The sequence below is a fragment of the Nematostella vectensis genome, chromosome 3 (genome assembly GCF_932526225.1).
Source record: "Nematostella vectensis chromosome 3, jaNemVect1.1, whole genome shotgun sequence".
Lineage (NCBI taxonomy): Eukaryota > Metazoa > Cnidaria > Anthozoa > Actiniaria > Edwardsiidae > Nematostella > Nematostella vectensis.
The window spans coordinates 991,421-1,017,236 of NC_064036.1; the positions used below are offsets into that span (position 1 = coordinate 991,421).

Genomic DNA, 25,816 nt, shown 5'->3' on the forward strand with positions numbered 1-25,816 from the left:
TACTTGTCTCGCGTCTCTTTATTTGTAATCTGTAAGACAGCTGCTGCTACTCTTCGTCAGCCATTAAAACATAATTAATTTACAATACTAATTAACGCGCCGCTACCGGTGTGAATAAAGTCCGCGAATCGCTACGAAAAGATAAAACGGCCATGTGTACAAGTCTGTATAAAAATAATAACTTACGTACAAAAGAATATAAGAGGATAATTTAGATAAGCTGTAGATTCATTTCACATGAAAACAGTGAAACTGAAGTTATGAAACGACAATGACAATGGGAAGGGTTTGAAGAAAGCGCGAATCCTGTCACCTTTCCACATGATAGACAAGGCTTTCAATACTAAAACAGTTTATATATTAATCACGTAAATTAAAATTACGTTGTTATTCAAGGCTTTTCCTGCGACGTTTTCTTAGGAAAGAGAATAAATCTAATACCGGCTTAGCAGCCACAAGAAGGCGCGCACGGGACAGCTGTTGTCCTTCAGGCATTACTCGGTAGCGTAAGCAAGAGACCTCATCTTAACGTTCAACCACGAAAACTGCCTATCAAACGGAGTTAGGTCCGGGTAACTACGGGACGGGTAAATTTCTCTTTAAAGTGGGGTGTGCCACATATCCTTACTGGGTCCATTCAATCCGTCTCCTTGTTAAAGGCGAACTCCATGGGGTAGAAGATCTCCCCTGTTCAGGGCGTAGAAACTACGCAGCTCAGCAAGATCTCCGAGTGACCTACCCGCCTTTGCGGATAGAAATAATTAAGCGTTAAAATAGATTCTATATTCTTGGAATTTTCCATTCTTGGAAATACTGCTATTAAATATTCTAAGATTCTTCGTCGAACATGTATTCACATTTCTCGATGCATGTTTGTATGAACAGGCCGTAGTTCATAGTCCGGGCCATTGTTTGAAGGGATTCGAATTCAGTCCGTAGAATGGTCGGAAAGATTACAGTAGCGAGGTTCCTAGATTCCATGAGGTTCTCTTTTGAGTATTCCGTCACTCTGAAACGTGAAAACAATAAATTCAATGATACTGACAACAACCATGAATCAGAAGACAAGAATATGAAAAACCAAAATATTACATCAGGTAAGTGATTCACTAACTGAAACTGAGTTTGTGTTTAATTGATTTTAAAACGCCGACCCCCCCCCCCCCCCCCACACACACACACCTGGCCTCTACTCTTTTAAGATGAACGCTCCCTTCTGCGAATGGAAGAGGGCTTTACCATTGCCGATAAATTTCGCTCCCTTATCACCGAATGGAAGATGGCTTCACCATTGCCGATAAATTTCGCTCCCTTATCACCGAATGGAAGAGGGCTTTACCATTGCCGATGTATTTCGCTCCCTTATGCGAATGGAAGAGGGCCGGTGTCGATGTGTTTCGACTGCAAAAGCAAGGTCTTCAGGGTATACTGACCTGTTCAGCAAGGGTATACTGACCTGTTCAGCAAGGGTATACTGACCTGTTCAGATGACACATGAGGTACTTGAGAACCGCGAAATTCACTTTCGGTAGCTGCATGACGAGCCCCCTTAGAACAGCAAGTCTCTCGTCTGCGTCCATGATAACTAAAGCAAAACACACCATTATTGGGCTTCCTGTGCTTTCATCACAATGACGTAATCGTTTGGGCTTCATAACGGACCATTGAAACCCCGTCCCCACGTATCCGTTTTCGTTTGAAAACGCAACCTTTTTGAAACGGATACGGGTATCGTCCACACGGAAACGCGAAAACGATGATCGAAAACGGAACGATTTAAAAACGATCTCCAGAGTGGAACAATTTAAAAACGATACCCCTTCGGTGCCGTGGGGACGGACGAAAACGCAACCTTTCGAAAACGATGGCGTGATAACTCAGGTCCAGTCCAGGTGGCGCGCGAGTACGCATGCGCTGTAGAAGTTGTTATCGTTTTCGTATCGTTTCTGCGTTTTCGTGGGGACGGGTCGTATCAAAATGAAAACGCTTCGTGTGGACGCGGATCTTTTTGAAAACGGAACAAAAAGGTTGTGTTTTCAAACGAAAACGGATACGTGGGGACAGGGTCTCAACTTGCGTTCTCTGATCTCGATCGAATTCCGAGAAAAACTGATGATCATTCTCGAAAACCCAGACTTTTGTGTCTGACAGTTCAACTCCCAAAAGAAAGAAGACCCGGAGTAACACGTTATGGATCTCGTGTCGACACTGAGGGCTATGATGACACTAAATAGTGCAAGCTTGTGTGCCTTTCTTTTGAACACGTCACAGGTTGCTTCCCGGGGTTCCCAGCATCAAAACTTGTTTACCAGGGTTTTTTTTCGTATGAGAATCAGTAAGACAGAAAAACTCCTGGATTTTCGGGGATGACTAGAATAAGTGACATGTACCTGTCGCATCCAAGATATTATTCTGCAGGTTGTTCGGGATCAAAGGCTCAGGGAGAAGTTTGAGGAACTTCTTGAGGGCTCCCGTGACCGCGTGAACATTCATCTCCAGGGCACTGAAATCTGCGTCTCGCTCTGTGGATAAGGATACAAACAAAATAATCGGACAGTTTGACAAGGAGATCATGTATACACCTATTTAACAAGAGAAATAGATGTAATCAAGGTGTTGGGCAAGGAGATGTTCCTATGACATTTAATCTTTGTGTCAAGAAAATAAGGTGACGCGAAAATTGGGACGCGCGAGAGGACGCACAAATACTCTGGATAAAATCGTTCATTTTTGTCTGAATTAAATTTGTCTATGTTTTAGTTTGATTTCACATACTATTCAATATCAGCATTTCAAAATTAAGGCATTTTGACGTCGCGAAAATGTAGTGTACATATATGATGATGAACCATCTCAGCGTGAGACCGTGAGTCATGTTTTCTCCACTGTATTGGCTCATAGCTTGAATTTACCGGAGAAAAAAAATGCATACATCAAAGTGCGCGGTAGTAGAGGTCATGATGATGACGACGACAACGATGATGACAACAGAAATGATTATAGAACAAGGTATATACTCACTTTCATCGAAACTGTTTTGAATTGTGCGAATGTCCTCGATTTTTCCGCTCTTGCGGTATATCCCCTCAATCTGCATCCCTATCATTACACAAAACAAAATCACATGAGGCATAAGAGCGAGTCTACAGTCAGGACAATAACCTGAATACGGTTAAAGGGGGAATGTCAAATACGAATACCATCTACACTTACCTTCAGCTTCCACGAAATACCATCTACACTTACCCTCAGCCTACATGAAATACTATCTACACTTACCCTCAGCCTCCGTGAAATACCATCTACACTTACCCTCAGCCTCCATGAAATACCATCTACACTTACCCTCAGCCCTCACGAAATACCATCTACACTTACCCCCAGCCTCCACGAAATACCATCTACACTTACCCCCAGCCTCCACGAAATACCATCTACACTTACCCCCAGCCCCCACGAAATACCATCTACACTTACCCCCAGCCTCCACGAAATACCATCTACACTTACCCTCAGCCCCCACGAAATACCATCTACACTTACCCCCAGCCCCCACGAAATACCATCTACACTTACCCCCAGCCTCCACGAAATACCATATACACTTACCCTCAGCCCCCACGAAATACCATCTACACTTACCCCCAGCCTCCATGAAATACCATCTACACTTACCCCCAGCCTCCACGAAATACCATCTACACTTACCCTCAGCCTCCACAAAATACCATCAACACTTACCCCCAGCCCCCACGAAATACCATCTACACTTACCCTCAGCCTCCACGAAACACCATCTACACTTACCCTCAGCCCTCACGAAATACCATCTACACTTACCCCCAGCCTCCACGAAATACCATCTACACTTACCCCCAGCCCCCACGAAATACCATCTACACTTACCCCCAGCCTCCACGAAATACCATCTACACTTACCCTCAGCCCCCACGAAATACCATCTACACTTACCCCCAGCCCCCACGAAATACCATCTACACTTACCCCCAGCCTCCACGAAATACCATATACACTTACCCTCAGCCCCCACGAAATACCATCTACACTTACCCCCAGCCTCCATGAAATACCATCTACACTTACCCCCAGCCTCCACGAAATACCATCTACACTTACCCTCAGCCTCCACAAAATACCATCAACACTTACCCCCAGCCCCCACGAAATACCATCTACACTTACCCTCAGCCTCCACGAAACACCATCTACACTTACCCTCAGCCCCCACGAAATACCATCTACACTTTCCCTCAGCCTCCACGAAATACCATCTACACTTACCCTCGGCCTCCACGAAATACCATCTACACTCACCCTCAGCTTCCACGAAGTCGATGCACTTCTCCACGAACAAGGGTACGAGTTTTCCCTGATCGCAGAGCTCTTGCAGTGAGCGGCCGAAGTAAGCCCCCGGGGCAGTTTTCGCTTTCTTCTTCTTCTCTCTTGACATGGATCTTTTCCGCTTTTCTTTCTCGAGCTTTTTTAACCGTCTCTCCGTCTCCAGGAGGATTTTTTCTTCGCGCTTCTTCTGTTTTGCAGCTTCGCGAAGTTGCTTCTTGGAAAGTGAATCCTAGAAAAATAAGTCATCATTATTGTTGTTACAAATACAACCCGGGGTCGTACCAGGGAATCGCGATCCGCAGGTATTTTCGAGGAATGCTCTAAAACCTGTCGATAAGAGTTAGTCCAAACATGCTCTGGCACATCCCAAACTACTTCATGACATTTAGAGTGCAACGCGCAATAAAGTTGCCACAAAGACAATGTTTTAAGAAAGAACTAGGGCGAACTAAGGCGAGAACGTTACTTTTGGATTGACACGAACGTCATATTTAGAACTTTTCTGTCATGTTCTTATTTGCACTGAACTGTTCCTTTTAAACGCTGACTGATGAAGTTTACGTCATCAGATACTAAAGTTCTCATATCTTTTTTTTTTGCTAATTCTAAAACTGTCAAGATGGCCACGGTAGCGTGCGTCGCATTGCATACGGGTGCATACGAGTTTGCATGCGAAACGTGCTTTAAAGGGAGAGCCACTTATCGAGCTACTCGTGCGTTTTACGTGCGTTAAGAGGACGAGGGGTGAAGAGTGAACGATGTATGCTTACGTTTTTATTTCTAGTGAGACTACTGGACGGCGAGCCGACATCTTCCTCAGTCTCCTGCCACAGTGCACAGAGTACAGTGAACACATGATACATCACGAGTGGTGCACGTGCACAGAGTACAGTGAACACATGATACATCACGAGTGGTGCACGTGCACAGAGTACAGTGAACACATGATACATCACGAGTGGTGCACGTGCACAGAGTACAGTGAACACATGATACATCACGAGTGGTGCACGTGCACAGAGTACAGTGAACACATGATACATCACGAGTGGTGCACGTGCACAGAGTACAGTGAACACATGATACATCACGAGTGGTGCACGTGCACAGAGTACAGTGAACACATGATACATCACGAGTGGTGCACGTGCACAGAGTACAGTGAACACATGATACATCACGAGTGGTGCACGTGCACAGAGTACAGTGAACACATGATACATCACGAGTGGTGCACGTGCACAGAGTACAGTGAACACATGATACATCACGAGTGGTGCACGTGCACAGAGTACAGTGAACACATGATACATCACGAGTGGTGCACGTGCACAGAGTACAGTGAACACATGATACATCACGAGTGGTGCACGTGCACAGAGTACAGTGAACACATGGTACATCACGTGTGGTGCACGTGCACAGAGTACAGTGAACACATGGTACATCACGTGTGGTGCACGTGCACAGAGTACAGTGAACACATGGTACATCACGTGTGGTGCACGTGCACAGAGTACAGTGAACACATGGTACATCACGAGTGGTGCACGTGCACAGAGTACAGTGAACACATGGTACATCACGTGTGGTGCACGTGCACAGAGTACAGTGAACACATGGTACATCACGTGTGGTGCACGTGCACAGTCACATGCACCTGGGTCACGGACAAGGGCAAAGGGATTCTAGCGCATACATCACTGGACACATGCACAGGTCACGCAACAAAGCACGTGCAAATAGTCGAGACGTATGGTCACAAATGTATAAACCACGTGCAAATGTCAAGAGTATACGTTGTGAGACTAGTGCTGAGAACATAGTATAGTCTGACGATACAAACAGGATACAGACAGTACGTTGCATGGCAACACGGCAAAACGCCATGAAAGGTGGTTTGCTAAGAATCCTTGCTCACCTCTTCCGTGTCGTTAAGGTCGTTTCTCGGAGGGACAAGTAGTCGGTCAGCCTATAACAGGACGACAGTCATTAGACACGAGGACACGAGTACACGAACAAAGTACACCTTTCTTTACTTATTTTAACGTTTTTAATTTTAAATTAGTTTTTTGCAAAATCGAAGCTCTCTCATCACATCTAATCTTCAGGCAGCTTGTACAAAGACAAAAACAAAGCAAAATCAATTCAAACTGATTATCCTGTCAGCATAGTCCCTCCCCCCCCTCCGTCTTTCTAGCAGATAACCTAACCTAGTCATGTCTCGGTTGTTTTGATTGGGCTTTGCCACCCCCCGAGATGTGCTGGGAGAGATTGTAAAGAGGCACTCGCACGTTGTAGAAATAAACGCGAGAAAATACGACAACACGATGTAAAATCGTCTACTTTACGATAAACTCATTGTCCGAATAAAGACATTTCATTCAAAGTTTGTAGTTTCTATGAATTTTCAAGCTATGAATATGAATAAACGCAGACCATGTACATAACCTAGCACATTTTCCATTCCGTTTCCTTCAATTAATGACATGAACATTCCCCAATATCGTATTAATAGGACAGACCAAAGATCATTCAAAACACTAGTCAAAAGACGACGTAAAATCGTCTACTTCAACAAAGCGCGAGTGTTCCTGTAAATGTAGCGAAAGAAAGAAACAAGTAGCGCACCGCGGCGAGTCCTCCCGAGTACCACGTGGGTCCGGCACTCACGTTGTTTTTCACCGGGTACTTGTTCAGATTCTTCTTCTTGTTCTCCAGGCTGCTAGTGTCCGATGACTCCTCGTTCGAGTCCACGGTCATGGGCAGCGTGCGGCTCTTATCTAGACAAACAAGGTAGAGTAAGTCAGATGGCGAAGAAGGAATTTTTTTGGGGGGGAGGTGGTAATGGGGTGATATCTCGTGAAAATGTGTAGTTCTTGAATAAGGGGGTAGGGGAGGGGGTTGTCCTTTTCGAACCCCCTTGGTGCATTGGGTGTGTGGACACCTCGTTAACACGGACAGTATGACACCTCGTTAACACGGACAGTATGACACCTCGTTAGCACGGACAGTATGACAACTCGTTAACACGGACAGTATGACAACTCGTTAACACGGACAGTATGACACCTCGTTAGCACGGCTAGTCTGACACCTCGTTAGCACGGACAGTGTGATACCTCGTCAGCACGGACAGTGTGACACCTCGTTAACACGGACAGTGTGACACCTCGTTAGCAAGGACAGTGTGACACCTCGTTAGCAAGGACAGTATGACATCTCGTTAGCACGGACAGTGTGACACCTCGTTAGCACGGACAGTATGACACCTCGTTAACACGGACAGTATAACACCTCGTTAACACGGACAGTACGACACCTCGTTAGGACGGACAGTACGACATCTCGTTAGCACGGACAGTATGACACCTCGTTAGCACGGACAGTATGACACCTCGTTAGCACGGACAGTATGACACCTCGTTAACACGGACAGTATGACACCTCGTTAACACGGACAGTATGACACCTCGTTAGCACGGACAGTATGACACCTCGTTAGCACGGACAGTATGACACCTCGTTAGCACGGACAGTATGACACCTCGTTAGCACGGACAGTATGACATCTCGTTAGCACGCACAGTATGACATCTCGTTAGCACGGACAGTATGACACCTCGTTAGCACGGACAGTTATCCCGTAAAAAAGAATGTTCTATACATCCCCTGATTTTTTGGAAATGTAATCGGTTAAAAAAATGGCTTCGCTAGAAGGCACTTCTCTAGAAACGGTAGTAAAGCTATGAGTAAATATCCACAGTTCGATAACCAGATCTTCCTAAACGCATACTTACTTTTCTTAGATTTTGCTTTCGACTTCAGACTGGGTTCCGGTGTTGCGGCAGGAGTTGAGTTCCGGAATCTACCCGGAGACAAGCCTCGTTTGCTTCTCGGCCGTCGGAAGGGCCCGAGTTTCGATCGATTGCGGTCTTCTTTTCGTGAGAGGGAATCCTCGTCACCAGTTCCGCCGTCCGAGTTGTTACCATCTTGCTTGGAATGGTTGAAACGAGGTCGCCGGAATCCGAACACGTCTGTAAATTACAAGCCACTGTGTTAATACTTCATTCTCTGCTCAGGAAAGGAAAAATTTCCGAGAATGTAGCCGGGTTAATTTTTTTTGCAGCCGCAGCCGAAGCATTTTCAAAGTGTCCACCTGTTTTTTAACAGTATACAGTAAAACTCGCATATAAACAGGACCAGTTTGGAAAAATAATCCGTACATAAACCTTTTACGTGAGGTAATTATATAGGAAATACAAATCCTTCTATAAAGTTTTAGTTCAGTTTCCGTGAAATAAATTCGTACCTCGCCTGGTGATGCGCTCCGTACCTCGCCTAGTGATGCGCTCCAGCGTGCTAAGCTCCTCGGCCGAGTGGGCAGATCTCAGGGAGTTCTTCTTCCTGACCATCATGTTCGCCTTCTTGTTGTTCTTGGTCGGGTGGAGCGACGCTGCCTGAGCCATGTTGGAGGTACTGTCGTCTTGCACATGCGCATAAGCCGGATCCTCATCGTCCTACGAATCACACCACAAGGTTAACACAAGCAGGGAGAACGCGTCCAACCACCGTACCCGTTACACACACTCTACGCGTCCAGCCACCGTACTCGTTATATACACTCTACGCGTCCAACCACCGTACCCGTTATATGCACTCTACCCGCCCAACCACCGTACTCGCTATATGCACTCTACGTGTCCAACCACCGTACCCGTTATATACACTCTACGCGTCCAACCACCGTACCCGTTATATGCACTCTACCCGCCCAACCACCGTACTCGCTATATGCACTCTACGCGTCCAACCACCGTACCCGTTATATACACTCTACCCGCCCAACCACCGTACTCGCTATATGCACTCTACGCGTCCAACCACCGTACCCGTTATATACACTCTACGCGCTCAACCACCGTACTCGCTATATGCACTCTACGTGTCCAACCACCGTACTCGCTATATGCACTCTACGTGTCCAACCACCGTACCCGTTATATGCACTCTACCCGCCCAACCACCGTACTCGCTATATGCACTCTACGCGTCCAACCACCGTACCCGTTATATACACTCTACGCGTCCAACCACCGTACCCGTTATATGCACTCTACGCGTCCAACCACCGTACCCGTTATATACACTCTACGCGTCCAACAGCCGTACCCGTTATATACACTCTACGCGCCCAACCACCGAACTCGCTATATGCACTCTACGTGTCGAACCACCGTACCCGTTATATACACTATACGCGTCCAACCACCGTACCCGTTATATACACTCTACGCGTCCAACCACCGTTCCCCTTATATACTCTCTACGCGTCCAACCACCGTTCCCCTTATATACACTCTACGTGTCCAACCACCGTACTCGCTATATGCACTCTACGTGTCCAACCACCGTACCCCTTATATACACTCTACGCGTCCAACCACCGTACCCGTTATATGCACTCTACGCGTCCAACCACCGTACTCGCTATATGCACTCTACGTGTCCAACCACCGTACCCGTTATATACACTCTACGCGCCCAACCACCGTACTCGCTATATGCACTCTACGTGTCCAACCACCGTACTCGCTATATGCACTCTACGTGTCCAACCACCGTACTCGCTATATGCACTCTACGCGTCCAACCACCGTACATGTTATATACAGTACACTCTACGCGTCCAACCACCGTACTCGCTATATGCACTCTACGTGTCCAACCACCGTACTCGCTATATGCACTCTACGTGTCCAACCACCGTACTCGCTATATGCACTCTACGTGTCCAACCACCGTACTCGCTATATACACTCTACGCGTCCAACCACCGTACATGTTATATACAGTACACTCTACGCGTCCAACCACCGTACCCGTTATATACACTCTACGCGTCCAACCACCGTACTCGCTATATGCACTCTACGTGTCCAACCACCGTACTCGCTATATGCACTCTACGTGTCCAACCACCGTACATGTTATATACACTCTACGCGTCCAACCACCGTACCCGTTATATACACTCTACGCGCCCAACCACCGTACTCGCTATATGCACTCTACGTGTCCAACCACCGTACTCGCTATATGCACTCTACGTGTCCAACCACCGTACTCGCTATATACACTCTACGTGTCCAACCACCGTACATGTTATATACAGTACACTCTACGCGTCCAACCACCGTACCCGTTATATACACTCTACGCGTCCAACCACCGTTCCCCTTATATACTCTCTACGCGTCCAACCACCGTTCCCCTTATATACACTCTACGCGTCCAACCTCCGTACCCGTTATATACACTCTACGCGTCCAACCGCCGTACCCGTTATATACACCCTACGCGTCCAACCACCGTACCCGTTATATACACTCTACGCGTCCAACAGCCGTACCCGTTATATACACTCTACGCGCCCAACCACCGTACTCGCTATATGCACTCTACGTGTCGAACCACCGTACCCGTTATATACACTATACGCGTCCAACCACCGTACCCGTTATATACACTCTACGCGTCCAACCACCGTTCCCCTTATATACTCTCTACGCGTCCAACCACCGTTCCCCTCATATACACTCTACGCGTCCAACCTCCGTACCCGTTATATGCAATATGCTGATCCCATAACACGAGAGTGGTACTATAGCTACAGTTTGTACCTCGTAGAGACATTGTATGTAAGACAAATCTAGTCATTCTCCAAACGGCTTGTTGCGCGCAATCAAAACCATGCAAATTATTTCTGATTCTGTCAAAGGTTATACGAATATTTCGGCCCTAATTAAAAATCTGTCATGACTTCATTGCAGTTGTCATTTTATTGAAAAAAAAATCATCGTTCAGAAAACAAATAGTGCACCTAACAGATGTGCGAGCATTGCGGTACTCCACTATTCGACAGTCACCTACCTCTTGCTGTGCGAGTGGCGCCTTCCTGTTCTGCCGGTACACGAGGTCAGGTACGGAGTTCCTATGCTCTCGAGTCTTAGTCCTTCTCACCCACACCTCTTGCTGCTGCTTTTCGTCGAACATTTTGATCTTATCGCGCACGCGCAAGGCGTATGGATCCTCATGGTCTTCAAAGGAGAACACCTTGGGGGTGCCATTGGGCTGGGTACGCGCCTCCTCGTACACCCGCTCCCTGTATCTCTGATCGAGCTCTGAGGGAATGGTGGAGTAACCCGGGTCGTTGCTCTGTAGCGTGTCTACGCCCGAGTCGTTGGGCATGTAGCCAAAGTCCTCGTCGAGGTTGTACATACGGTGCGGTAAGGGCGGCGGAGTGTGTCCGCGAGAGTCCCCGCTGATCAGTACAGCAGGCGCAAGATTTTTGTTCGCGTACAGCGAGTTCTCGATTAAGTTCACCTCGCTTTCGTTCATTGCGTTGACGTCCCCGCCGCCGGCGCTACCAGACCGCTGGTTCATCTTTTTCTTGGTTTTGTCGATACGCGCGTATAAGCCCTCGTTGCGCTCCTCGTCACTCAGGACGCCGCCCAGCTCGCGCTTCTCCCACTCGTCCGTGATATTCAGGGGCGTCTTGGGGCCGTTAGCGTCTTTTTGGTTATGATTAGTGAAGAGCGCGTTTGGCGTGGACGTCAAGTGTTCGCCTTCCCGGAGTTGCTTCCCCGTGAACTCGGCGTACGGAGACGCGTCGTCCAGGTTCCCTGTTGACAGGCGGTGCTTGGTTCTGGGCGAGACGGCGAGGTGCTCGCTCACGCTGCGCGGACGGTGCGACTCGGACCGCTTCACCGGCTTGTTGGGGATCTCGGGGAGCGGGTCATGGCGACTCCGCCGCTTGAAATCCTGTTTGCGCTCATATCGCTTCTGCTGTTCTGTGATGAATTTGGCGTACGCTGACTCGCTCTCTCCCTTCTTGTTCCATACGCGGTTAAAAAACGAAGCAAACAACCCACCTTGAAAAAACAATTCCTTAATACTTGATATGTCTGGCAAAGAGAGAAGCGTGTTTTTACAAACTTCTTGTGTCAACCAGGAACCGTGTGGGACCATTCAAGACATATCTACATATGGTTATCTTCTCAATCAGGCCCTACAAGGTCTAAATAATTTTTGTTATTTCCTCTTTCTTTCACGGCCATTTTTCTAATGCGAATTCAAGAAAATCACCAATTGTCTTTTTGTTTTTCAACCACGAAAGATTTGTATGAAACAGAAAATCTCAGGGAGGGAGGGAGGGTGTTCCCTGCCCTTCCAAAGAACAACAAGAGTTCATACCTTGGTTCTGTAAGCGAGGTGAAGTTGTTTGGAACTTGGCGCATAGCTTACTCGCAAGGTTGACGCCCTCAGCTAGCAAGGAAACGGGCACGTCATTGCTGTGAAACACAACGCTTGCACCAGAGGCACTGCCGGTCATCGCAAGCACTTGGATGGGCACGTGCGCAATAGACGACGCGAACGCACTGCAACAAGTACACAACAGTTAGCAACAAGTACATAACAGTTAGTAATGATATTAGTCCTACAGCCCTATAGCCACCTACTGTGGTGAAATACATGGGTAAATCCTGGCATACTTATTATCTAATTCTACATGCCCAAACTACTGTGGGGAATTACCTTAGTGTCTCCAGGGATGCCTTCCTGATGGCGGAGTAGACTAGGATGTAGCCATGGAACATTTGGTAATTCAAGCTATATGCACCTGGAATGCAATGGTATAAACGATATAACACGACTGCTTATCAATTTGCTATTACCTTGACTAGATGTTAAAATTTGATAGCCCTACAACCTGAAAAGTGTGTATCTAAGTAGAACTGCCCACAAACAAAAATGTTCAAATACAGTCAGCTCTCCCGTAACAAGCTTCCAACAGAAGTACTTATCGCTTACAAAATAAAACGTTTTGCTGAGAAAACAATGGACACGCTGTTTGAAAGCTGATATTTACATTTTCATCATATGATGACCAGCAAAATAAATGATACTGAAATGCAAATTTAAATTGACAAGAGAGTGATTATGTCTAATAACTTATAAAGGAAGATTATTTTTTTATAATCTTCGAAGGGCTTCATGTCGCATTATAAAATAAAATGCTTATGCAAACATAATTTAACTGGAAAACAAAACAGGTAATTCAAAAGGAAAAGTTCTACTTACGGTGATAGGAGGTAAGAGTTATCTGGACTCTTCTCTTTTCAAAGCCCACGAAGGTCTCAAGTATGATGGTATCAGGGCTTGTCGGGCTACGCCAGCATGATTGGTGATGCAGCAAAGGGCCAAAGATGAGCTCCACAGGGTAAGGGTCACCACACATGGCACAAAGCATTATCCTAGGGAAACACCATATGCATTTGAACCAACACGTTCACAACCGAGGGGAAGGGGTCACCACACATGGCACAAAGCATTATCCTAGGGAAACACCACATGCATTTAAACCAACACGTTCACAACCGAGGGGAAGGGGTCACCACACATGGAACAAAGCATTATCCTAGGGGAACACCATATGCATTTAAACCAACACGTTCACAACCGAGGGGAAGGGGTCACCACACATGGCACAAAGCATTACCCTAGGGGAACACCATATGCATTTAAACCAACACGTTCACAACCGAGGGGAAGGGGTCACCACACATGGCACAAAGCATTATCCTAGGGAAACACCACATGCATTTAAACCAACACGTTCACAACCGAGGGGAAGGGGTCACCACACATGGAACAAAGCATTATCCTAGGGGAACACCATATGCATTTAAACCAACACGTTCACAACCGAGGGGAAGGGGTCACCACACATGGCACAAAGCATTACCCTAGGGGAACACCATATGCATTTAAACCAACACGTTCACAACCGAGGGGAAGGGGTCACCACACATGGCACAAAGCATTATCCTAGGGGAACACCATATGCATTTGAACCAACACGTTCACAACCGAGGGGAAGGGGTCACCACACATGGCACAAAGCATTATCCTAGGGAAACACCATATGCATTTAAACCAACACGTTCACAACCGAGGGGAAGGGGTCACCACACATGGCACAAAGCTTTATCCTAGGGGAACACCATATGCATTTAAACCAACACGTTCACAACCGAGGGGAAGGGGTCACCACACATGGCACAATGCTAGACCCAAGGGGAACACCATATGCATTTAAACCAACACGTTCACAACCGAGGGGAAGGGGTCACCACACATGGCACAAAGCATTATCCTAGGGGAAAACCATATGCATTTGAACCAACACGTTCACAACCGAGGGGAAGGGGTCACCACACATGGCACAATGCTAGACCCAAGGGGAACACCACATGCATTTAAACCAACACGTTCACAACCGAGGGGAAGGGGTCACCACACATGGCACAAAGCATTATCCTAGGGAAACACCATATGCATTTGAACCAACACGTTCACAACCGAGGGGAAGGGGTCACCACACATGGCACAAAGCATTACCCTAGGGGAACACCATATGCATTTGAACCAACACGTTCACAACCGAGGGGAAGGGGTCACCACACATGGCACAAAGCATTATCCTAGGGAAACACCATATGCATTTAAACCAACACGTTCACAACCGAGGGGAAGGGGTCACCACACATGGCACAAAGCATTATCCTAGGGAAACACCATATGCATTTGAACCAACACGTTCACAACCGAGGGGAAGGGGTCACCACACATGGCACAAAGCATTACCCTAGGGGAACACCATATGCATTTAAACCAACACGTTCACAACCGAGGGGAAGGGGTCACCACACATGGCACAAAGCATTATCCTAGGGGAACACCATATGCATTTAAACCAACACGTTTACAACCGAGGGGAAGGGGTCACCACACATGGAACAAATATTATCCTAGGGGAACACCATATGCATTTGAACCAACACGTTCACAACCGAGGGGAAGGGGTCACCACACATGGCACAAAGCATTATCCTAGGGGAACACCATATGCATTTAAACCAACACGTTCACAACCGAGGGGAAGGGGTCACCACACATGGCACAAAGCATTATCCTAGGGAAACACCATATGCATTTAAACCAACACGTTCACAACCGAGGGGAAGGGGTCACCACACATGGCACAAAGCATTATCCTAGGGAAACACCATATGCATTTAAACCAACACGTTCACAACCGAGGGGAAGGGGTCACCACACATGGCACAAAGCATTATCCTAGGGAAACACCATATGCATTTAAACCAACACGTTCACAACCGAGGGGAAGGGGTCACCACACATGGCACAAAGCATTATCCTAGGGGAACACCACATGCATTTAAACCAACAGGTTCACAATCGAGGGGAAGGGGTCACCACACATGGCACAAAGCATTACCCTAGGGGAACACCATATGCATTTAAACCAACACGTTCACAACCGAGGGGAAGGGGTCACCACACATGGCACAAAGCATTATCCTAGGGGAACACCATATGCATTTAAACCAACACGTTCACAACCGAGGGGAAGGGGTCACCACACATGGCACAAAGCATTATCCTAGGGAAACACCATATGCATTTAAACCAACACGTTCACAACCGAGGGAAAGGGGTCACCACACATGGCACAAAGCATTATCCTAGGGGAACACCACATGCATTTAAACCAACAGGTTCACAATCGAGGGAAAGGGGTCACCACACATGGCACAAAGCATTACCCTAGGGGAACACCATATGCATTTAAACCAACACGTTCACAACCGAGGGGAAGGGGTCACCACACATGGCACAAAGCATTATCCTAGGGAAACACCATATGCATTTAAACCAACACGTTCACAACCGAGGGAAAGGGGTCACCACACATGGCACAAAGCATTATCCTAGAGGAACACCATATGCATTTAAACCAACACGTTCACAACCGAGGGGAAGGGGTCACCACACATGGCACAAAGCATTATCCTAGGGGAACACCATATGCATTTAAACCAACATGTTCACAACTGAGGGGAAGGGGTCACCACACATGGCACAAAGCTTTATCCTAGGGGAACACCATATGCATTTGAACCAACACGTTCACAACCGAGGGGAAGGGGTCACCACACATGGCACAATGCTAGACCCAAGGGGAACACCATATGCATTTAAACCAACACGTTCACAACCGAGGGGAAGGGGTCACCACACATGGCACAAAGCATTATCCTAGGGGGAACACCATATGCATTTAAACCAACACGTTCACAACCGAGGGGAAGGGGTCACCACACATGGCACAAAGCATTATCCTAGGGGAACACCATATGCATTTGAACCAACACGTTCACAACCGAGGGGAAGGGGTCACCACACATGGCACAATGCTAGACCCAAGGGGAACACCACATGCATTTCAACCAACACGTTCACAACCGAGGGGAAGGGGTCACCACACATGGCACAAAGCATTATCCTAGGGGAACACCATATGCATTTGAACCAACACGTTCACAACCGAGGGGAAGGGGTCACCACACATGGCACAAAGCATTATCCTAGGGAAACACCATATGCATTTAAACCAACACGTTCACAACCGAGGGGAAGGGGTCACCACACATGGCACAAAGCATTATCCTAGGGGAACACCATATGCATTTGAACCAACACGTTCACAACAGAGGGGAAGGGGTCACCACACATGGCACAAAGCATTATCCTAGGGGAACACCATATGCATTTGAACCAACACGTTTACAACCGAGGGGAAGGGGTCACCACACATGGCACAAAGCATTATCCTAGGGAAACACCATATGCATTTAAACCAACACGTACACAACCGAGGGGAAGGGGTCACCACACATGGAACAAATATTATCCTAGGGGAACACCATATGCATTTGAACCAACACGTTCACAACCGAGGGGAAGGGGTCACCACACATGGCACAATGCTAGACCCAAGGGGAACACCACATGCATTTCAACCAACACGTTCACAACCGAGGGGAAGGGGTCACCACACATGGCACAAAGCATTATCCTAGGGGAACACCATATGCATTTGAACCAACACGTTCACAACCGAGGGGAAGGGGTCACCACACATGGCACAAAGCATTATCCTAGGGAAACACCATATGCATTTGAACCAACACGTTCACAACCGAGGGGAAGGGGTCACCACACATGGCACAATGCTAGACCCAAGGGGAACACCACATGCATTTCAACCAACACGTTCACAACCGAGGGGAAGGGGTCACCACACATGGCACAAAGCTTTATCCTAGGGGAACACCATATGCATTTAAACCAACACGTTCACAACCGAGGGGAAGGGGTCACCACACATGGCACAATGCTAGACCCAAGGGGAACACCATATGCATTTAAACCAACACGTTCACAACCGAGGGGAAGGGGTCACCACACATGGCACAAAGCATTATCCTAGGGGAACACCATATGCATTTGAACCAACACGTTCACAACCGAGGGGAAGAGGTCACCACACATGGCACAATGCTAGACCCAAGGGGAACACCACATGCATTTAAACCAACACGTTCACAACCGAGGGGAAGGGGTCACCACACATGGCACAAAGCATTATCCTAGGGAAACACCATATGCATTTGAACCAACACGTTCACAACCGAGGGGAAGGGGTCACCACACATGGCACAAAGCATTACCCTAGGGGAACACCATATGCATTTGAACTAACACGTTCACAACCGAGGGGAAGGGGTCACCACACATGGCACAATGCTAGACCCAAGGGGAACACCACATGCATTTAAACCAACACGTTCACAACCGAGGGGAAGGGGTCACCACACATGGCACAAAGCATTATTCTAGGGGAACACCATATGCATTTGAACCAACACGTTCACAACTGAGGGGAAGGGGTCACCACACATGGCACAAAGCATTATCCTAGGGAAACACCATATGCATTTAAACCAACACGTTCACAACCGAGGGGAAGGGGTCACCACACATGGCACAAAGCATTATCCTAGGGGAACACCATATGCATTTGAACCAACACGTTCACAACAGAGGGGAAGGGGTCACCACACATGGCACAAAGCATTATCCTAGGGGAACACAATATGCATTTGAACCAACACGTTCACAACCGAGGGGAAGGGGTCACCACACATGGCACAATGCTAGACCCAAGGGGAACACCACATGCATTTGAACCAACAGGTTCACAATCGAGGGGAAGGGGTCACCACACATGGCACAAAGCATTATCCTAGGGAAACACCATATGCATTTGAACCAACGCGTTCACAACCGAGGGGAAGGGGTCACCACACATGGCACAATGCTAGACCCAAGGGGAACACCATACGCATTAAAACAACATGTTCACAACGGAGGGTAGGAGTCACTACACATGGCACATAGCATGACCCTATTGACCACCACATGTACAAAAAAAAGCCTAAACTTACAATCCGAAAGGGCAATCCGAAAGACACTCTAGTGTGCTTCTTGATACAATTTATATCTTACGTGAGCTTGTATTCACCTAAGATCTGGCTCTGCATCACCTATGTCATCACAGGAGCTGAGCTTGCGGGCTTGCTGCTTCATGTCCTCTACAAGGTTACGCATGGCGTCCACAATCTGCGTGTCATGGATGATCTTGTCCCGCGCATAGCGTGCCAGAGGAATGTCCACAAATGATGCTCCATACCTAGAACGGGAAGGAAGGTTTAAAGAAAAACAATCCTGGTCACAAAATGGGTGAAATATACAGAATGGTTTATTTTTGAAAAGGAAAAGGTTATGAGATTCTAGTCTGATTTCAGTACAACACTTTAGGATGCTCATTCATAATATGTTGAGTTTGCAATATATACTTTTGATTTTACACACAGTATCAAGGGTCAATACCTCTCTGCCAGATCAGCTCCGCGGCGCCGTAGCTGGGGCACCATATCCTCCATGTCTGGATTCTTGGCCAGGATAATGGTGATAGAAGCAGATGGCTGGACCATGGTTGAATCATCCACACTGTTGTACCTAGACTTGCAGTACATCTCGTCCAGAATTTCATGCACATATTCAAGAGAATCCGGCGACGAATAGACAAAGAAATACCCTATCGAGAGAGATGAGATGATGAGAAGTTGTTAAACTGATAAAAGCTTTTGTGATGGGACTTTACTCATAACGCTCCCCCTTCTGGTGCAAATCTGATCGTCCAAAAATGGGGGCTGACCATGAAAATTCAATAAGTTCAAATGGGGCCAACTTTGTAAGGATTCGGACAGGCAAAAAATAACAACCAAAACTTAGGCACATTTATAGTAACAACAAAGTGAGTCATATAGGTCAAGTCAGATAGCGAATCAGAATAAAGGGATGTCCATTTACATATTTGGTTGTTTCATTGTGCTGGAAATATGCAGACTACCTCCAATGGGGCCTTTATCAAAATGGTAGTGTCACTCACCATTAGGTGCTACATCAGTTGTAGTTAGAGCATACTGTGGGAGATCCACATCCCCGTCCACGACACGCAAATCAAGCTCATACATCCGTCCATCAAGAACAAATTCCAACCCATCTCCATATGAGCACTGACTCTGAAATTATACACACTTCTTAGTAGGAACAAATATTCAGTATTCATATACATCTTAAATCCTAATAACTATTAAGAATACCCATGTTGGGGAATAAACATTGAACAAGTCAAATTCAGGTCTGAGGAACAGAAAGACACACCCCATAGGTTTCAGCAGAGCTGAGGGGCTCCATCACTGACATGCTAAAATACTGCGCCACCTGTGATTACCTAAATACAGAGTCAATGTACTAAATCTGCAAACCTCTGTAAGAAATTTAAAAAATTTGAAAATGAAAATGTATAAAGATGATCACCAATTTGATATAGTCAATTGGAATTTCTTAATGTAAGTTTGCAGAATACTTAAGTAAGAAAGATTTGGTTGAATCTTGGTCTTTGACACTGTACCATCAAACCTTCAAAAGGCTAGTTTCACAAGCATAGTTATCCCCACAATGTGCACAAGTGCTAATACCTGGATCTCTTTGTCAAGCTCCTGGGCAAGCTCATCACTGCCGAGCAGGCAGATCGTAAGCTGGTTATCCTCACTATCTAGTGTCTCGTCACTCCCGGAATACTCTGGCCTGCATCCATTAAAACATGGATTGTTTTACAATGTTAATAATGGTAAAAATTATTATCAATTATTAAAATAACAACAACCACAACAATCATTATTATTATTGCATCCCAATTAAAATAAGGTCATCTATCATTTCTTGTGGACCCCGAAAGGGTGTATCAGGCTTCCAACACTTATGTTGGCTGATCGTACTATCTATTACTATTTTTATCACAGTCGCAATCTTCTTCCATAATAATAATGCATTTAACATAATACTAATACTTCAATTTTGTAATGTTATGACGTCACATGCTGTTGTAAACAAGTGTTAAGCAAGTATTGAAAATGAGCTAACAATTTTATTACACTGATGACAAAATTTGCAAATTTGCTGTAGCTAACTTTTCTTATACCATAAAATACTATAAGTTAGATGTACACAAGGACAGAAAGAAGAACTTTGAGATAGATTAGTAGGGCACAAACAAAAAGAAAATGAAGTATTTGATATTGCCATAGTATACTCAGATGTTTAAAATCTGCATAAAATGCCTCAAGCAGAAAAAACAGGACTGAACCATTTTCCATATGATAAGCCACAAACCTATGGGTTCCCTGAGGAGAGATAGCAAATTGCTATTACACTGAAAAGTTTTACCAATGGAAGTGCTATAAGTTATCTTGGCTATCACACTCTAGGGCAAATTGCATATCAAGATGAGCAGTAATCCAAAAAACCCAATTGGTTGGTCATATGTAACTCTTGTTCCAACAGTGGTTTACGAAAATAAGAAAACACTTAGATTTCAGCATGTGCACATGACTTAGACAGTTTTGCAAATGTTGACACATAATCACATACAGAAAACAACACCCTTAGGCAAACATGCTGCCAGATCTCTCTAGATTACAGGTCATTTTCTATTCACTTTATATGTAGAAACCCAAAAATAGGTTAAAACTGAAGATGGAATCGGTTAAGGGAGGAATAACAATTAAATAATAACTCTTGCAATATGTATATCACATGTACAAATGCAGTTAAAGGCAATGAAATTATTCATTTTGTTTAACATCTAAATTAGTTCTAAAAATAGCCATATATTACGGAATCCTAGAGCAAAATAAGATGAATTTTTACATTCTGGTGATTCTACAGATACATGTGCATTATGTTACTAAAATCTATAGTATTAGAAAAAAAATCAATATTATGGTAAGATTACTTGATGAATTTAGCGAAGTTGTTCACCTCCATGCTATGACTCTTAATTATTTCATGTCACAACAAACTTGATGTTCAATACAATGAATACTCAACTGTAAAAAAAACAAATAAAAAAAGTTTCAAGCCTTAGCCAGAATGCTACAATAATTGAAATCAAACACTTCATAACTGAGCGAGGTCTTTTCATTGTCCATTCAATAATTTTAAAGTGGAAAGGAATTAGACAATGTTTTAAGTTCCATGCGAGATCAAATAGCAAGAGTTTAGTGTTAAAATGACTTCCACCAGACTGTGAAATTATACTATATCATAGATAAACCATTCATAAATAATACTAGAGAAACCAAATCCCATAAAACAAAAAAATAATCAGCCGTAATTTAAATGAGAGAATCATCTGAGGTATATGGGATGATAATTTTCTTGAATTCGAATGCAACAAAATGGGTATATCTGGACTCTGAAATAGATGTTGGGACAGGAAACAATTTTATTTAGACATGCAGACAGCTATCAGTTGCCAAAAGCTCATCAGACTAAGCAATAACCCATGCAATGTAATTGAATGTGTTCAAAGAAGCAAACCCAGAGATCAGGCACCAAAATTGTTAGTGAACAGAGGTGATTTCTATTGTCGGTGGGGTTCCAAGATTGTGTTGTTCAGAAGGTAATACCTTTGTTATTCTACAGAAGAGAAATAGTGCTGAGTTTTGTGTTTTGGAGCTGGCGATGGCCAACACAGCTACAGATATAGTTGTCAGACATGTTGACTAAAGCAATGGGCCTGTTAGACTATACAGATATCAACTGTTGACAGAGTCACCTCAACCCCTGACAAACAATCAGTACATAAAATAATATGTTTGGGTCCCAAGAAACCAAAGCATTCCACCCAAAACAACCCTTATGAAAATCAAAACAATTTGCAGAGGCTTTGAAAATCATGCTTATTGTACCTTCCCACATATAACAGTTTTACCCAGCATATGTTATCTCTGTTAAGCACGTTATGAGCCCTACACGCTGAAATATATCGCACTTGGGTGAAATCAACCCCTACTCGTGAAATATAGATGCTGTTGAATGGGGATGGGGCCATGTGGAGGGCATACTAGCCGTTTAGCGTGTGCTGGGGAGAAAGGACGGAAAGCGATTGTATGGCATTTCTGACAGGCGGTTTAACACCAAGTGTGAAATATTCGCGTCGCTTATCGAACGAGCCGGGCATAGCTCAGTTTCCCATTCGAAAATAAGTACCCCTTTCCCGTGCCGTGAGAGAGAAACAATAACAGAGATGACTCTTTAAAAGGTCGCCAAATATGGCATGTGTACTTTAAAACAATTCCAAGCCACCACAAATGCATGGGAGAATGAGAGCTTATAATTGATAGATTTAGAGGGAAATTACGACAACAATTACAGAAGTTATACACTGTTTGGTCTTTACAGAGATGGAGTTATATGACACTTACCTATAAGCTGTAGTAGCGACTATTTCCTGCATTAGCCGGTCCCTACATTTATCGGGGCCACACAAACACCGTGTTGGACTGTGTAGTAAAGCAATGTGGTTTAACACACGGATTTTTCGTATGCTTTCCAACTTGTCTAACCGTCTATACCGCTCGTCTAGGCTGAGCGTAGCGTAGAGAGCCTCCATGTCATCTTCCGATGGTGTAGAGTTAGGTTCAAACTTAGAGAAGATTCCCGCAGATTCGAACAACAACTCCTGGAAATCCAACTTAGCTTGCTCGGCAATATCCCGGAGAAAATTATCGAAAATTTGTAGCTTATCTGTGTTGTCGAGATATTTGTAGCTTTCTTCATTACGTAGGAGTACCTCGGTCTCGTGCCACAAACTCCCTGGGCGAATCTGTGGAGTAAGCTCCAAAAGTTTTCGAAACTCGTTCTTCATCCTGGCTCGTTTTTCAGCAGCCTTAAGCTTGTCTACATGGTGCTGGAATACAGTGTTTGACTCGGGTAAAGAAAGAACGTCAAATGGGATTCTAGAGTCATCACTTATAAGATGATCGCTTTCGTTCCATGAAGTTTCATCGGGCAAAACAATCATCCATTTACTGAAATCTTTGCTGTTTCTGAACATTGCTTTACAATTTGTCCAGCTGTTCTGACACAGATCTATAGATGTGAGAGTAGGTAAAAGTTCATCTAAAGCCTGAGGGAGATTTTGTAGGTATAAGTCGAGTTTTCTAAGCTCGAACTCCCGGCGAAGTTTCCGAATGTGTTTACTGAAAACTCGTTTACATGCATCTGACCCGTTCAACTCCTTGTACACAGTAAACTCTTTCTCCAACTCCAAAACCTTCTTCAAATTCTTCCATAAGCATCGGAAATCCGTGACTGTTCTATTTATTAGTGCCTGATAATCATGCAAAGCTCGATCCACAATTTCTTGTTGAGCTTTGTGTGCGTCATTATAGGGGACGAGCCTAGAGCGTACCTTTCCCTTCTCAATAAGTTGGGCCAAAACAACAAAAGCTAAATCCACGTTTACATTCTGATACGTGGAGGTTTCCACTATGGGAACATTTAGTTTCTTAGTCTGAGCGAACCTGTATACCTCTTGTAGTAAGGATAGTTGTGTATCGTCGCATTTACTAGCAACTATTACAAACGGTCGCTTGCTCTTCTGAACGTAAGTAATGACAGCGGACAATACTTTCTCCTGAGTATCTTCTAGTCGCTTTGCATTCGTTGCTTCAACATCATACAAAACTAGGAATCCATCAATATTGACCTTTCCTGATGGAAATAACACTTGTTCGTAGTCATTTTGAAGAGCTACTTGGTCCCTGCTGATGTACATGAGCTTCTCTGCAGATGAAAGCTTACTCGCAGTAGCCCTCTTGGGGTAGGGCACAAGTTGACCGCCTCGAGAAAGCGGCATAAGAGAAGCATCGTCTATCAGCTCCGTCTGCTCGATAACATTAAAACTAAACTCAGAACCATCTTCGGTAGTCTTCGTAGTAGTCCCCCAGAATAAGTACTGATCTCCATTGATCACTCTTCCTCCGAAATCCGAAGAACTAAACACCGATGTATGCTCCGGTATGAAATCGTCTGCCAACGGACGAACGAAGCGGTTGCACAAACACGACTTACCAACGCCATAAAGTGACTGGTCTCTGTCTAATCCTGATAAACCAACAACCGAAATGTTGTACGTCCGTGTGCCGTTGCCCTTCTTGGACATACCGTGGCGTTGAAGCTCTCACAGTCACGTAAAACCAGCCATATCTGAGCGTTTTTTCGCTAGGCCGCCATGTTGCTTACAGTTAGTTCAAATGCTCATGAGGCTGAGGCTTGGTCACGTGACCGAGACAAATCGCTTCTGTTTACATCATTAGCATAAAAAATGTGGCTAAAATAAGTCATTTTTACGAGTTTTTGAACTCAGTAGTGTCATCTATCGTGATGCGAGGGCCAATTGTACGATAAGATTATGGGGTGACGTGAAATGGGAATTGTGACCACGATGTCATTATTCGGTCCTATACTTCTTTCTACACAAAAAATCCTTTGTTATTTCGCTCCGGTACGGGAAACCACAAGAATGTAAAGATTTCCACAAGTAATAGACTGAAAAGAGCTCAACGGAAACAGTAGTCAGACATCACAACAAACATTCCAGCAACTACCTTCCTGGGTATTATTTTTGTTTTGAGAAACTAAACGTGAAAGAATTAATAGAGGGCGGAAAATTTATCGAACAAGATAAAATCTGGGAGAAAACAACTTTCATCTTTTGAAAATGATCACACTCGCTCTGATAAAACCAAAGACCACGTACAAGCATTCAGGAAAAAGAGATTCGCCACAGTTTTAGCATTGTTTTCTTTGTCTTATTGATTTGGGGGCAAAAGTTACAAAAGTGTTCTAAACAATTTGTGGCGACGGATTTGAAAACAAACAAACATTGGGCTTGGCTTCCTTTTTTATTTCAGTTTCCTTGAACAACTTATATATACACTAAAAACATTTTCAATCGTAAAAAAACCCGGCCCAGCCTCAACCGAAAATTATATGTTCTTATAAAAAAAGGTGTATTTGAGTGGTTTTCTATTGCCTTGCCGAAAGA

The 25,816-nt window shown here is 45.1% G+C and overlaps 1 protein-coding gene across 6 annotated transcripts; it reads right to left on the reverse strand.

The window, feature by feature from the left end:
• Positions 1 to 25,168, reverse strand: LOC5517070 (rho GTPase-activating protein 5-like). 6 transcript variants are annotated; one of them, XM_048724872.1, is made up of 19 exons: positions 23,190 to 25,168; positions 20,400 to 20,508; positions 19,808 to 19,940; positions 19,246 to 19,453; positions 18,878 to 19,045; positions 13,507 to 13,679; positions 12,961 to 13,045; positions 12,619 to 12,803; positions 11,296 to 12,296; positions 8,675 to 8,882; positions 8,163 to 8,399; positions 7,036 to 7,145; positions 6,284 to 6,334; positions 5,133 to 5,186; positions 4,336 to 4,591; positions 3,022 to 3,099; positions 2,391 to 2,522; positions 1,480 to 1,585; positions 1 to 1,009 (listed from the first exon to the last, which is right to left on the reverse strand). In XM_048724872.1, exons 1-19 carry the CDS (start codon positions 24,929 to 24,931, stop codon positions 829 to 831), a joined length of 5,217 nt encoding a protein of 1,738 aa, XP_048580829.1. In that variant the 5' UTR covers positions 24,932 to 25,168; the 3' UTR covers positions 1 to 828. The 6 variants fall into 6 exon arrangements, with proteins under 6 accessions (XP_048580829.1, XP_048580827.1, XP_048580828.1 ...); XM_048724870.1 differs by having other exon boundaries at positions 6,994 to 7,145; XM_048724871.1 differs by having other exon boundaries at positions 6,994 to 7,145; positions 8,699 to 8,882; positions 23,190 to 25,167.
• Between the last annotated feature and the right edge of the window lie 648 nt (positions 25,169 to 25,816).

What these genes read in the sequence shown, in the direction of transcription:
- LOC5517070 (XM_048724870.1), bottom strand. Translation starts at nt 24,931, where the DNA reads ATGTCCAAGAAGGGCAACGGCACACGGACGTACAACATTTCGGTTGTT. An exon ending in GAAAGCAAAATCTAAGAAAA is followed by an intron (nt 7,146 to 8,162) that starts GTAAGTATGCGT and finishes TTGTTTGTCTAG; the next exon opens with ATAAGAGCCGCACGCTGCCC. An exon ending in GTCTCACTAGAAATAAAAAC is followed by an intron (nt 4,592 to 5,132) that starts GTAAGCATACAT and finishes TTATTTTTCTAG; the next exon opens with GATTCACTTTCCAAGAAGCA.